This window comes from Crocodylus porosus, unplaced genomic scaffold, assembly GCF_001723895.1.
Source record: "Crocodylus porosus isolate Cpor-Errol unplaced genomic scaffold, CroPor_comp1, whole genome shotgun sequence".
Taxonomy (NCBI): Eukaryota; Metazoa; Chordata; order Crocodylia; family Crocodylidae; genus Crocodylus; species Crocodylus porosus.
Window position 1 is genome coordinate 20,006,960 of NW_017728909.1, and position 14,625 is coordinate 20,021,584.

The 14,625-nt window shown below is 47.5% G+C and overlaps 1 protein-coding gene across 2 annotated transcripts in view; it reads left to right on the forward strand.

Annotated features, from left to right (window-relative positions):
• Positions 1-14,625, forward strand: part of UBAP1 (ubiquitin associated protein 1) — a 56,664-nt gene that overhangs the window by 25,305 nt on the left and 16,734 nt on the right. For both annotated transcript variants that reach the window (XM_019531859.1, XM_019531860.1), the window contains exon 2: positions 11,328-11,368. In XM_019531859.1, the coding sequence (XP_019387404.1) occupies positions 11,335-11,368 (34 nt within the window). In that variant the 5' untranslated portion in view covers positions 11,328-11,334. The remainder of the gene's footprint in view (positions 1-11,327; positions 11,369-14,625) is intronic.

Below are 14,625 nucleotides of genomic sequence, written 5' to 3' on the forward strand. Positions count from 1 at the left end.
TGGCAGGGGGTCGGACTAGATGATCTGCTCAGGTCCCTTCCAACCCTAGAAACTATGAAACTTGCTTTAAATGACAAAACCAGAATAGGAGCCAGGCCACAAGTCCGTCCCGCTGGAGAACACGTCTCTGGTGGTGTCTAGAACCAGTTGCTTTTAAAGGTGGGTTGAGTCTGTGCTAAGGAGACATTTAGAAAAAAGTGCTTTATGATGGCCAGCTTTCACTAGTGCAGCTCAGTGTTTCTCTCCAACAGTAAGCAGTTTACTGTTTGATTCATTTTAAATACTTTAATTTAATTTGTTTGTGCTGCTCAAATAACCATTGTTTCATTCCTAAGTGCCAAACTAGGGTGCTGTTGCCTGTCTCTCTTTCTTTTTTTCCTTAACCTATGAAGTGCTGTCTGAGCTGTATTTGCACTTAACAGAAGAGCTGTTAGCAGAGCTGGACCTTGCTCTAGAATGTGACAGTAAAGATATTTTGAAGACTAAGTTCCTTCCTGTGTTGAAGAACAGTGGCACAGACCCAGTGGACATTGCTTATCAAATTATCATACTCTTATAGATTTGGATATTTTGAACTCCAGCAGATTTACAGTTTGGATGACTTTTTGGCTTAGAAAAGCATGAATCCAGTGCATGCAACTCTATGCAGGAAATGTCCCCACTGAAGGAAAAGTAAAGCCTTTGTCACTTGTCACCCAAGTGACATGTGAAGCTGGAGCTCCAGAAGGGCCCCCTGAATGACCAGCCTGGCTGCTGCCTTGCTTCCCCAAGCCTGGGTCTGCTGGCTGTTCTTCTTTTTGGTGCACCTTTCTCTTGGGTGTCCTTGGTATCAGGTGGTCACATCTCTCCTCTGCGTGGGTTTAGAGACTCGGACTTTGCTTCTTGACATCAACCTCAGCCCTTCTTAAACTTTATACAGACACCTGCAAATTTAGTTTTCAGAAACCTCACAGTGTCTGTGTACAGCCCCCTCCCATTGCAGGCTTTCTGTGTTAGGCCCCACCTGCTCGGTGGCTAAGCAGAACTTTGTTGCCTTTGGTTATATATATATTTTTTTACCATAGCTCCTATTAAAACAGTTGAATAGGAAGACAATTTAGTTTTGCTCTCCCGTGTGGCATGGAAGGTGGGGGTCTTTTGAACGTATTTTAATGGGGGCTGGTTCTGCTTGAGCAGGGGGTTGGACCAGACCTTCTGGGGCCCTTTCCAGCCCTGCTTTTCTATGATTCTCTGAAATCCTTTTTTTGGTCGTAATTGCAGGAGGGCCATAATTGTGTATGTGGCTCACTTTTTTTCCCCCCCTAGATTTCAGTTGGTATCTTTTCATTGTGCAGTACTTGTACGTTTCATGCTGGGAAGACGTGTAGCATTGCTGACACGTTGCTCCATGGACTTAAATGGTAACTAAACTGTTTTCTTTGAGAGAGCAATGGTCACTCCTGCCCGGACGTAATTCTTGTCTTGCACTATAACTTCTGTGCCTTTTACAAGCTGTGCCACAGAAAAACGGAGACCTTCTCACCCGGTGCATATTTGTGCATAGACTGCTCTTTCTTCCCAGCCTGATCACTGGGGTTCGACAGAGACAGACTTCTGCTGTTCTAGATGCTGGCATGGCAGCGATGGTGGGACATGAATGAATCAGCAGAGCGCTGATTGAACTAGTGCTGGAGGTTGCTGAGGCCAAGGCAGAAATCACTTGGTTTCCATTACTGTGACAGATAGTTGGCTAAAGAAGAAGTCAGTGGTGTGGAGGAAGAGCTGGTCAGAGATTCACTGCAGGTTTGTAGAAGTGTAAGTTGAGGACTCCCCCCGTGTCCTTCTTACACATGGACGTTTGTGCATGTATTAATGTATTGGTAAATGAGGAGGCTTAATATGGTGTGAGGTGTGAGTATATATTTTAGAAGATGTAGTACTTGAGTTAAAGTACTCCAATTCTTTAATCAGAAAGGCCACTTTTACACATGCGTGGGGGAGGTGGTGCACTTTAGAGTGGATCCAAGAGCTGTTCTAATTAAAGTGGCGCAGCATCTTGTGTATTAGTGCCCCTGCGCTTCAAAATGGCAGCAGGGGGAGCTTGAACTGAAGCTTGGTCGAGCTGTAGTTCAAGTGCCCTGCCACCATTTTGAAGCATGGAGACATGGAGGCTGGCTGGAGCATGGCAGTAATCATGCTGCAGCAGACTCAGTTAATTGAATCTGCTCTGATGCGCTGAGGCTGCCCCAACATGTTGAATTACAGCACATGTCTGCAGGCACCCGGAGTTACCTTCGTCCCTGCTTCCCAGCGTTTCCAGCAGCAGTCAGTTTTTTAGATCTCCAGGTTCACATATTAATTTCTAAGGCATGTTCCAGAGTACCATATTCTCATGTACTTCATGCACCTTTCCCCCCAAAAGTCAGCCCTCCAAACCTGGGGGTGTGTATTTGACGTGGGCAAGGTGTTTTCTTTGCTGGAGAAAGGAACAATCCTAGACGGTTTGCTGCTGCTTATGTCTGCTCAACAAACTGAAGGGCAGAGTCTTGCGTTAACCCTCTTGCAGCGATTGCTGTTGACTGAGCACTGTAACTTGTGCCCAAGCAGCAAGTGAGCAGCTGGTAGCATCTTGATGTGGCTTGTGATGAGGCAACGACATCAGCTGTTCTTTATTTAAATTCCTGTAATGAGGTAACAGCATGTCATGGAGTAAGTCCTCCCGGGAAGACTGAGTGTCCAGGAAGCGTGGCATCACAGGCAACAGTCAGCCACACCGAGAAATTCCAGGAGGATTTACTGTATCATACAGTCAACCATGGGTCTGGCAAAATGTCGTTCTCCCTTACATTCTGTCATCCAAAACCAAGATTTGGGGATGTGCCATACGTGAGAAAATACAGTAATTAAGGGTTTATTCCCTAGTGGCGGGGGCGGGAAATTTCACAAGGTTGCTGACTTGGACATCAGTGATGCACTGTATGGGGATTTTATTGACTGCAGTACTAGTTTCAGTGGTGCCCAGGTGCTTTGAATTTCATAAGGTAGGCCGGTTCGTTTCCTTATTTTTCTTTAGAGGTGGGTTGCTGGTGCTGGGGGAAAAAATGGTATTTTATTAAAATCATGATGGGGGCACCAGAAGCTTGGGTAAAAGTAGTGTTGCAATGAGGGAGGTTGCTGCCAAGGGTTATGGGAGTAGGGGGACGAACAGTGGGTTAGGAGTGGGGACTGGTGTATGGTATGAGCAAACGATTGGTGGCTGTGCCAGGCAGAAATGTCTAACACGGCAGACTAGTTCCGCTTTTATATCTGGCTGCTTTGTGCGACTGAGAAACAAGACCTTCCTGTCTGCTGGGAAAGGTTAAGCATGTGGCAGAAATGAGTGAGTAGGACATGTGACTTGGGTATAAGATAAAAATGGCTGAATTTATCATTATAATTTAACACTGGCCCTATTATTCTTGCACAGCATGATGTCCATGGATCTTGACTGATTTCAAGACTTATGAAACACTGACTTGTTTGATCTGCTTAACCATGGCAGATTTTAGCCTTCTCTGTTTCTGTAAAATTTTCCACGTTGGTTTTTTTTTTTGTTAAGTAAAACTGGCAAAAGTATGAAACAAACCCAGAATCCAGCAGGGATTTACAATCTAAGTTTCACAAAATCAGTCATTAAAAACCATAGCGACTGCTATAAATACATAAAACCTGAAATATGTGGCAGGAACAAGAAAAGGGGCATTGTTGCCCAGGCCGCGGCGAGTGTCATTGGAGATGGATTTCCTCCTGTGGTGACGGGAGTTTTCTGTCACTATGGTGTGTGAGACCTCCACAGGACTGAACATGTGTTGTTAGTTAAATGCTGATTATCTGGGATTTAGACATTGTTTAGCTAAAGATCATAAAACTTGTATGACCTGACACCCATTGCAAGCAACATCTGAGAGATCAGTTCCTTGTTGCTTCTGAGCATTGATCATAGCCCGGTTTGTCTAGGACAGGAACGCTCAACCCCTAGCCCATGGGCCAGATGCGGTGCATGGAGCTGTATCATCTGCCCCTGGGTTCCCCACAGGGTGAGAGCAGTGGCAGCATTAGTTGCCGCTCCCATGCTGCCAAATTTCTAGACCTCTGGGGAGCCCAGTGGGTCAGATAGTGTGGCCCTGAGCACTGGATCGGACATGCAGGGCTGGATCCTAGCACATGGAGACAGGGTGGCACAGGGCCTGACATGGGCATGGAGCCTGATCCGGGTGCTGACCCCAAGAGATTGGGCCTGAGGAGCCAAAAGGTTTACTGCCACCTCTCTAAAAAAAAATCAGAATTTGCTTGTATTAATGAAGCAAAATATTAATGACTTGCACATTTGCTTTTGCCCTAAACCTTCTTATCTTTTACTTACCAGGCATAAGGGAATAGCATTGGATTTTTTTCAGTCATTTTACCTGGAGTTTATGGCTCAGAACGGTGGTTTTCAGCCTGTGGTCTGTGGAGCCCTGGGTGTCCACAGACTATGTCTAAGGAGTCTGCAAAGTATGTGAATACCCACATTTCACAGCTGAGGGGTCTGCAACTCCACTTGAAAATTTTGTAGGGGTCTGCAGATGAAAAATAGTTGAAAGCCACTGGCTTGGAGAATAAATGTTATGTACACTCTGCAAAACTTCTAACATTTTACTTCAAAGCTGCATCTTAAGGAGATTTTAGCCTATGTTTCATTTTCATAAGGGGGAGGTATCCTAATCTGAGTAATATCGTTTGGATCTCTGAGTAATATTGGAGTGCCTCATTGTGAACCTGTTGCAGATTGAAACCTATCTGGTAGAGCAGCATTCTCCTCTTGCTGTGCTGTCTTAGTTTACATCGTTCAACACATGTGAAAAACAGACTTTCTTACCCACCATGGCCAGAATACAGTAAAATAAAGCTGTATGCAGGTACATATCTGGTTACTGTTAGCATTCCTTCCAGAGGTTTGGGCTAAACAGACCAGAGAAAGCTAGATGCTTTGTGTGTTATGTTTAATTTGTCCTTAAAGGAAAATTTTACCTGGAAACAGACTCTTGGTGATATGAAGTTCTACAAGAACACTTGAAACAGTTAATTGTGTCATTATATTCTAGGCACTTAGGGCCATGTTCAGGTAGTTTTCATCAGTGCATCCATAGATGTTGCAGCACCCACATCTTGGCCAATTTGTCCTGGAAGGCAGTTGGAGGGACCAGGGTTGGAAGCCCAGGGGATTTGAGCTCTAAGTGAGAGCGTGGCTTGTCCTTTGGAAGTGGGCAGGTGCCAAGCAGGGAGGTGCCTGCAGGAAGCGCCGCTCACAGGTGTGTCTGGATGCCCACCCTTCCTCTGAGGTCAGACGTCTGACTCAAGGCTGCCAGGGAGGTGCCCTTGCCTGGAGGGGAAGCGCTGGGGAGGCACGAGGCTTGCCAAATTCACTACAGAGGGCAGCACCCCTGCAGCTTCCCTCCCAGAACATGCAAGGGGGTGGTGGTACCTCCCTTTGGTACAGGAGTCCAGTGACGGGGCACTTGCCTAGGCACCGAGGGACCTGGGTTTGCAGCCTTAAGCCCACTTGTCCCTCTGTGCAGCATTGGGCCATCGTAAGGTGGGACAGCCTCCACCTCCTTATCTTTGTTGCCAGGAAAGGTCATGCATTTTATAACAGAAACCTGTTAGAAAGAACAAAAACCACCTGGGAAAGTGGAACCATAACCTGGATCTCCTCTTCAGGAGAGTGCCCTCTCTGGGCTTCAGGGTCATTCATATCCCACCTTGGCCTCCTTGCTGCCTAGTGGCCTGGTTTCGTAGGAGGGTTGGAGTGTGACTTTGCTTTCCCAGGTGGGTGGCCTGGTGGTAGGGCATTGTCCTGAGGACTCATTCACATCTCTCGCTTTCCCTTGGGCTGAGGAAGGTCTAGAGCCCAGGTCTCCCACTGTCTGGACACTGCTCTAGCTGCCGAGTTCCTGTGGAGAAGATGGGCCCCGCTGATCTTCCTGGGGAGTTGGACCGTAGGGCACTGCTTTGTCCTGCATTTAGTGCTGCCTTCACAGAGCGGATGAGACGCCTGGGATTAGGGCTAAGTTCAGGCATCTCCCACCACTGATCTGTCTTGCATTGTAATTTAGGTGCGGGTGGACACAGTTGAATCAAGGTGATTTGCATCACAAATCGAGAACCTCAATTTAAATCTCAGACTTTTTTTTTTTTTCCAATCACCTTCTTCCAACTGTTTTTCTAAGAAAAGGTGTGTTATGCTCCATTGATACAACCACTAAAACGCATTACTTTATAATTAAACAGAACCTTTTTGATAGATTGACAATGTTCTTTTTCTGCTTAAGGGGGTGCTCTTTAATTGTATACATTTCTTTAAGGTTATTATATGGCTTTATTTTCAGGTGTGTATATATTTAACCATCTGTAGCATATTAAAAATGCAAGGATGATATGTTGCTTGTTTACTAGCTCAGGGGTGCTCAAGCCCTGACCTGCGGGCCAGATCTAGTGCCCAGCACTTTGTCTTCCAGCCTAGTTGGGGCTCCCCATGGATCTGCGGGGAGCCCTGCAGTCCATGACCCTGTGCTCTAGATCGGGTGTGCTGGGCCTGTGCCACTCATCTGGCCCATGGGGCCAAAACTGAGCACTATTTTACTAAATAGTTGATGTATATCGCGTGCGAAGAGTTAAGTGGTGGCACTGGAGTGGTAACCTAAATCCTACATTATATGCAGGAGACAGCACATAAAATATTTTTTGTTAAACAAAGCAGCCATAAATGTTTCTTACATAAGCCTGCTGGGCCATGTTTATAGAACGTTACCGCTAAATCTAGATGCTTTCCCCCGATTCCTGTTTTATACAGAAAAGTACACAGACTAACTCAGATTTTTTGTGCTCATGGAGGCAGCACACTTGGTTTTATTGACATATTTTAAGAGAGTGTAATAATGTGATTTCCATTCATTCCGATTTCATGTTCAATTGATTATGGTTTATCTTCTAGAAATTAGTAACTAAACAACATGTTTATTTCAGTTGAAGTTTTAAAACGACCTGTTTGATAGAAGTGGTGGTTGGGGGGGCGGGTGCTTGCCTAGGTTGCAGGCAGGATGTTTGTTGAGGGTTTGAAGTCGAGCATGGCTTTGCTGGTCTGTGCAGTCTTGCCTATCAGGGGCCTCCTCTCCTTCCACTGCTCCCAGGGCTCGTTGCGACTTTCATTCTCTGTGCTTAAACTTCCATTTTAACGCGGCTGCTTTTATCTGCTTCCACTTCAAAGTTCCCCAGGCCATGTAGCCCAACAGCTTTGAGTTCATTCTTTTCTTATAATCTAGAGGTGCTATAACGGTCACGTGATGGATTGGCACTGATAACAGGAAAATTAGCTTTATTGGCAAGCAGCTTTTTTTGGCCAATAATGTCACCGATAAATCCCATGTGTGGGCAGCTGCAGCATGCACGTGGCCAGGAATGCAGCCTGGCAGCTTGGAGAGTGGGTAAGGGCGATTGAGGCCCTGCCCCACTCCTCATGGCGAGGGGAGGAATGAGGAAGGCACTGCCCAGCCAGGGTGGTGAATACGACCCTGGGACCGGGGTGGGACAGAGTTGTAGGTGGCTCATCCAGGGAGGTTGGGATGGGGCGTGGCTCCCTGCTGCTGTGCACACTCCTGAGGGAGGCATGGGGAGGTGCTCCCCCCCCCCGGATTCGTGTGCGGGGTGAGGGTGGGCTGCCTGCTGGAGGCTCGGGGCTAGGCCTGCGCCACCTTTTTACTGGGGGGGAAGGCTGGGCAGGGGCGGCGCAGGCTCAGCAGTGTTGGGAGGAGAGTTACCAGCGGATGGTGCTTTCCAAGCGGCCCGGCTGCATTCCTGTAAGTTGGCTATCAGATTGGCATCGGCCAATATGGCTTGTAAATAACCAGCCATCGGTATCGGCCAAGAAAATCTTTATCAGTGCACACCTATTATGATTTTATACTGCAATGTGCAGTTCTAGAAACACGCCTGTTTAGAAATCACAGCCTTGTCTTACATTTGTATCGCTTACAAGCTGAGTTGGTTATTTAATAAGAGATAAATTGGCGCAATCATGTATTGCGCATCTTCAGCCCTAATTTCTTTCAGAAGTGGTAGGTGAAATTATTAGTGCAAGAATAATTTACTGCAATTTAGTTTGGGGAGATCAAAATAATCTTGTCTGTGCTTGAATTAGAGTAAAACTGATGACTGGCTGTCTAGGTCTCTTGGAAAATCCTCAGCCAACTTCTGTGGAGTGCTGTATTTAACAGGTCTGTGATCAGAGTGGGAATGTATGGTGTGTAGCTGCATAGCTACAACAGCATCTAATGGTATTTAATGCAGTATATGCAGTATGCAGGCCCTGTGTTGCACAATAGCTGTTCTTTACAAGCAGAATTGTTTCTTTCATCTGCTTTCCAGATTTGCTCCCATTGTATGTCGTCGATTTTAGCAGGAGGCCTAATCGGGCAATGTAATAATGTGCTACATATGCTTTTAGAAAAGAAGATAGGCGCTATTTAAAAGAAACTGGTCTCCGAATTGTGCTGTTGGAGAATCTTTGCCAACACTAGTGATATGCTGTACAATATCTGCAGACAGAGCTTTTTTTAATGCGCATAATCTTCATTAAACACATTTTCACAGCACATGGTAGTCCCGGGATGCCTCGGTGTGCTGCTGGGTTTTTTTGCCCTTCTCATTTTAGTTCCGCTTTAGGAAAGCTCTTAAAGCCAGTCCACTGGTTTGTCCTCCAGCCTGTGGGTCCCACCCCAGAGTTGCATCCTAAGGACACTTGGGCTTGCAAGGCCATGTGTTGCTAATTAGGGTCTCCTCTTAACTCTTTTCAAGTGTTGTGCGGTACCCCATGTACTGCATGACATCGATCTCTCTCTCACTAGCAGTATATTCTTTCTGCACCAGCAAGTTTCCATCAAATCTTGCTGTTAATCACAGATTATGTTCTTCCTTAACTGAGTCTCATGACATTTTGAGACTTCTCATTAAATTCTTAACCTAATGGCCTGATCCCTTTAATTTCCAAGAATGATTTTCAGATTCCATATTTCTAGCTAAGCTGAAGCGGGAGCTATTGTCTGTTTCTCAGCGTTAACACAAGGACGGTCTCCTTGCAGAGCTCTGAGCTTTCGCCGGCACCTGAAGCATGTCAGTAATGATCACTTCTGCTCCACTTTTCCTCCAGGCTTGCTGAGAAGCTGTTCCTGCTGACGGGGATATGGTCATAACATGTCAAATCTGGTTTTGGAGCAACTTTATCAAAATGCTCGTTATTGGTAGTGCGGTGAAATTCCCCTTTCTGAAAAGGGAATGCTGGCCAGCAGTTCAGCGATTGTAGTCGCTGTCAGCCGAGTTAGGCTAGTTCTTGTGGAGCTTCAGGAATTGTCACCTTTTGGAAGCAGAAGTGACGGCAAGCTGGTAACTTGGCCAGCGCATTGCAAACTGCTCCTCTTCCGAGCAGCTTTGTGTGTTACTGGGCTTTAAACTTCATGGCATGTACTTCAAATCTGCAATGGTGAACTAACCTGGGCTCAGAGGTTTCAGTCTTAAATATTTAGCTTGACATGGTCAGGGCAGGGTGTAGCCTGGCACAACAACAGAGCCCTTGTGCTGCGGGTTGCGGCCTTGGTGTGCGGGTGGAGGAGCCCCTTGGTAACAGGCTTGGTGTCTAATTGGCGAAGGTCTTTTATGGCACCTGTTGGGAAACTTGAATCCCTTTTCGCGCTCCATTTTATTTCAACAGCCAAGTCCATTAGTGGTTCAGTGATGCAGTATAAATGATAAAGCTTTGAATGGTGGTCCTCTAAGGCAGGGATGAGCAAAGTCCAGGTCGTGGGCTGGATCAGGCCTACGGTGAACTCCATTTCCCAGCAGCCCCTGCCTGTGTCTCTGCAGGTGGTTTCCATGGTGACCCCAGGAGCAGTGGGGCTGTGACAGCGCAGGTTCAGTGTTTCCATGGAGATTGGTGCCAGCTCCAGGGCAGGGGTCTTGTGCCGGTGTCAGCATGGTCTGGAGCTGGGTGAGAGCTGTGATCTGCCCGCACGCCTCGGGCAGGGATGTGCGGGCAGCAGATTGCTGCTCAGCCCCTGCTCCGGACCACGCCGTCACCACTGCCGGGGCCGGTCTCCCTGGAAACCCTGGCCCTGTGCTGTCACAGCCCCGCCGCTGTTACGGTCTCCACGGACACCAGCCACAGTGACGCAGGCTGGGGCTGCTGGGAAATGGAGTCCGGGCACATGGCGGATTTGCCGGTTTTTCCCGCCCCCGCTCCGAGGGCTTGACGCTGCTGTTCCCAGCGCTGCCTCTGCAGAGAGCACCTCCGACCCTGGGGCACGTCTGCCGGTCGGGCCTCCCACACACTCGGATCGCAGGATTGAGGCTTTTGTTCTCCTGCTTTCTGGAAATCACCCGGGAGCTGCCTCCGATCCTGGCCAACACCTCCAGGTTTCCTGTTGACAAATAGCTCATTCGGCTTGACGACCTCCCCAGGAAATGGGGAGAATTTGCTGAGTCTCTGTGGGGTGTCAGGAACAGGTTGGATGTCCCTTCCTCCCAGGCACCGTGTGTGTAAGAACAAGGAAGCCTTGGGGGGTCTGGAAATACAGACATGAATTTGAGAAAACGGAGCAATAGAAAACATGCACACCAGTAAAAATACACCCAGTCTATTGCCCATCTCTCCTGCTGACAACCATGTCCCAAACTAATAGCCGCTTGAGTACATGCTGTCCTCTCTCTTCCCCGGCCACGCTCAGTTTGGCCAGGAGTCTCGGTGAAGGCTGACTTCACTCCCAGGAGATTGTTTGTGGAAGCATCACCACGTAACCCAGCCTCGTGACTCAGCTCGCAGCTTCGCAACGTGGCTGGGATGTGTTGGAGCATGCCAGCAGTTGGTATAGCAGGGTGCTGCAGGATGTGGATAATGCTGCTCAGAGCTGACAAGACGAGCACAAAATGTGCAACTGGCTTCAATACTTACTTTTACAGCAGCAAACTTCTTAGACCCAGGAAGACCTGGGGAGTGGGTTCATTAGGAAGCTCTCCACCTTGGCCATTACAGAGTGGGGCAGGAGTATGCCCTGGTGAGAAGATGTGCTCGTAATTATTAACTGCTGTGTGGTCTTTAGCAAACTATTAATCTCTTACATCTGCTTCAGAAAATGTATTATTAATTTGCTGTCGGGAGCATTACATTAAACAGAACAAGTGTTTGTAAAGCATCCTGAGATCCTCAGCTGAAACAAGTTACAGATATACATTATAATATTTTTACGTGTGGATTATTAAACCTCCCCCAAAATGTCTTTCAGATTCTAAATGGCTTCAAAGAAGTTGGGATCAGACTTTCATGGTAAGTGACGTGAACTTTAATTTATTTTTATTTTATGTGTTTATTTGCTTTATATAAATGGAAGGGCTGCTTAATTTGAGGAAGCCCCAGTCTAAATGTCTATTCTTCTAGCAAAGCGAGAGGAAAAGAAACCTGTAATAGGGAATAGAGAGGCTCCAGGGATTAATGCAGAGATTCTTGAGAGTTTCTCCCACGTCATGTTGACCAGAAGCCATCATTTTCTCTTGGCCGTTTGATTGAACGGTGAGAGCTTAAGTCCGAGTTCGTTTCCGTTCTGAGTTTTCACTGGATGCCTGTCTGCTGTCAGCAGTCTGTGGCCTTCTATGGCCAGGGCTCATGCAGACTAGGCTGTTCTGGATCCGAGAGCCAGTTTCTCCACGTCAGGATTCACGCACGTGGGGGACGTGATCTTGCTCTTTGCTGTTTCTGCTAGTTATTCCTGCCCTTAAGCTAAATAGGAAGTTTCTGGTTGTCATTTCCATTGGTTTCGTTGGCACTAAGGAGGCTATAGAAATTAAGAGATTCTCTAGTCTTGAAAGGTGAAAATATCACTTTGGAAAATGAGGGTTGGAACGGACCTCAGGAGGTTCCTGCTGCTTGATTTTTGCAGAAGCAAATGTTTTATGCTTAAATCTGCAGCTGCACTTTGCTTTTAACCTGTTGTTCCTCACAAATAACTTCCTCGAAGTCTCTTTGTGAGATCAATTACTCATGCTTTGTGCTGGCTCGAGAGGGAACGGACATTTCTTTTAGGTACCAATCTTGCAAAAGTTCAAGCAGATACTTAACTTGATGCAGATGAATCGCACTGGGATCAGCAGCAGAACTTGCTGGTGTAAATCGAAGTGGATGGATGGGGTAGGTGGGAAGAAAGTCTATTTCTGAAAGGGGTGGAAGAGTGACTGAGTGTCCTGAAACTTCAAAGGCCAATTTTTAAAAAATATTTTTTGCATTGTGTGCAAATCTTGCTTTCGCATGCAACCAGGAATCTTGTAGTCGGTGACCAAGACCAGCCCAGGCTGCTGTGTGTTTGCTCTCTAAATGGTATTTTTAGATGAGGAGAATGGGATTACTGCTCTCTTGCCTGGCACCCCGAGCCTTGGAAGAGTTCATGTCATCAGGTTTATCCTTATGCTTTTGAGGTCCTTAACTGATGTTGGCATGGCAGCAAACCAAACAGACTAAGCCAGGGTGTTCAACCCTTGCCCGTGGGCCAGATCTGGCCCATGGCCTCACGTTATCCAGCCTGTGGGGCTGCCCACGGGTCCAGAAATTTGGTGGCAGGAGACTGGCAGCACCACTCCCCCAGCGCCATGGGGAGCCCCAGGCGGTGTACACTGGATCTGGCACCCAGTCCCGAGCAGCAGTGGCACATGGCCTGAGGGCCCAATCCTCGGTGGGGGGCTGATGGTAGGCCCCTGGGGACCAATCCCAACATGGGGGGGCTAGGGATGGGGGGCTGCTGGGTCCCAGAGCCTGGTCCTAGTGCATGGGGCTCACTTTGGCCCACAAAACAGCTTTGCCCTGCTCATCTGGCCAATGCGGCCAAACGGTTGAGCATTGCTGACTAACCAGAGTTCACTGTCTGAGATAAATGCACAAAGAAACCAGACTAAATCCTGGAAGCTGGCTTGGACACTTTTTTTTTTTTTTTTCCCTATAAAGTGTGAAAATAGATCAGATGGTTTGTATTCTTTATCACCACCGTCCTTTAAGTTTCCAGGGGCCCAGTGAGCTTGACGGCATGCACCCGAAAAGCCCTCTTAATTGCTGGCTGCTGTTGAACTGATATTGCAATGCAGAATAAATGCTGCTTCTGAGGCCCTGAGTTTCCTGGTTCTGGCCTCTATTTGTGTTCTGGTTAAAAGCAGAGCTAACTGAGGTCCTTGGCCTCTTATTTTAATTGCATACCAAGGCATAAAATAAAAATAACAGTAAACCCCCTCTACAAACATAGGTTTAAATGCCTCCTACCTGGCTCTGGGCTCACAGTCCTACAATAAGAGTTAACAGCTTATACTTTTTCTGGTGTGTGCCGACTGTTCGGCAGTCGTTTTTGTGTGAGCTAGAACAGCCTGGATGCGTGTTCAGAACTGCCTGCCTCCCGGTCTGCTCGCTGTCTCTCTTTATTTATAATCCGTTTCTCCAAAAGCGGCTGAAAGGGCCACTGCTTAGAGACCCAAGAATTGGCCTGTCTTGAAAAACATTACAGAATAATACAGGCAGGTGGAGAAACGCTCCAGGATTTGCAGTAACTAGAACAGAACAAATGGGTCCTCGGCAGCAGAAGCGCAGTGAAACGAATGCCCCATTCGTGTCTCGGCTGCTGCTGGCAGTGGCAGCACTAAGCAGCTTGCTGCTGCGTGCCCGGAAACGCGCTGGAGACGGGTGAAAGCAACTCTCGCTTGGTCGTCTCCTGCAAACTGGGCAGGGAAAATTTATTTCAGTCTTTCCTCAGGATCCAAAAGAATAAGTAGGTGACCCTGCCCCTGCAGTGGGATTGCAGCTGCTTACAAAGCATCCAGCCCATTACTGTTGTAGCTCATCCGGTACAAGGCTGACGCAACTTGGAGCGAGCGGATGTGGCACATGATTGCATTCCTGCTCTCTGGGCTACTTGTGGGAATTTTAAATGTGGCTTTTATTGAGAGGGTGTGAAGCAGGATACTGGTTAAATGGAGCTGCAAGGAAGCCACCTTCTGAGCTCACCTTTCGGAGAGCAGCCCAGCCAGCTCAGTGCTGTGATGCCATTTGCGTCACAAGTGGCGGTTGCTGGAAGTATCGCCCTTCCCATGGGCACCTTGAGCTATCTTTCCCAAGGTCAGCGTGCTCTGCCGCTCTTGCAGAGGTATATCATTGCCACATTGTTCAAGAGTGTTGTCGCCACTTCCTCAGATGTCAGAAAATTGCTTCAGTACGTGGTGGTGTTCGGCAGTGTAACCATGAGAGTTATCTTCAAGCTTCCTTGTTCTTCACGTAGAAAACAGCCTGCTTATAGTTTCACAGACTAATGGGAAGTTTCCCCTATATTGGGATTATGGCTTCACAAGTGGAGCTCTTATAGGAGGCAAGAAACTCTTTGGTGTTTTTCAGCAACGCAGCAAAGGCCTGTGGCTGTCAGCTCTGTAACGTTCACAGAAATAGCTATGTGCATGGCAGTCTTGGCAAAGCAGGTGCCCGTTCTGAGCTCCCCGATTCTGCCGTTGGAAGTACTTGAAGGATGAACAAACTTGTGGAGCTAGACACACTCGGCAACC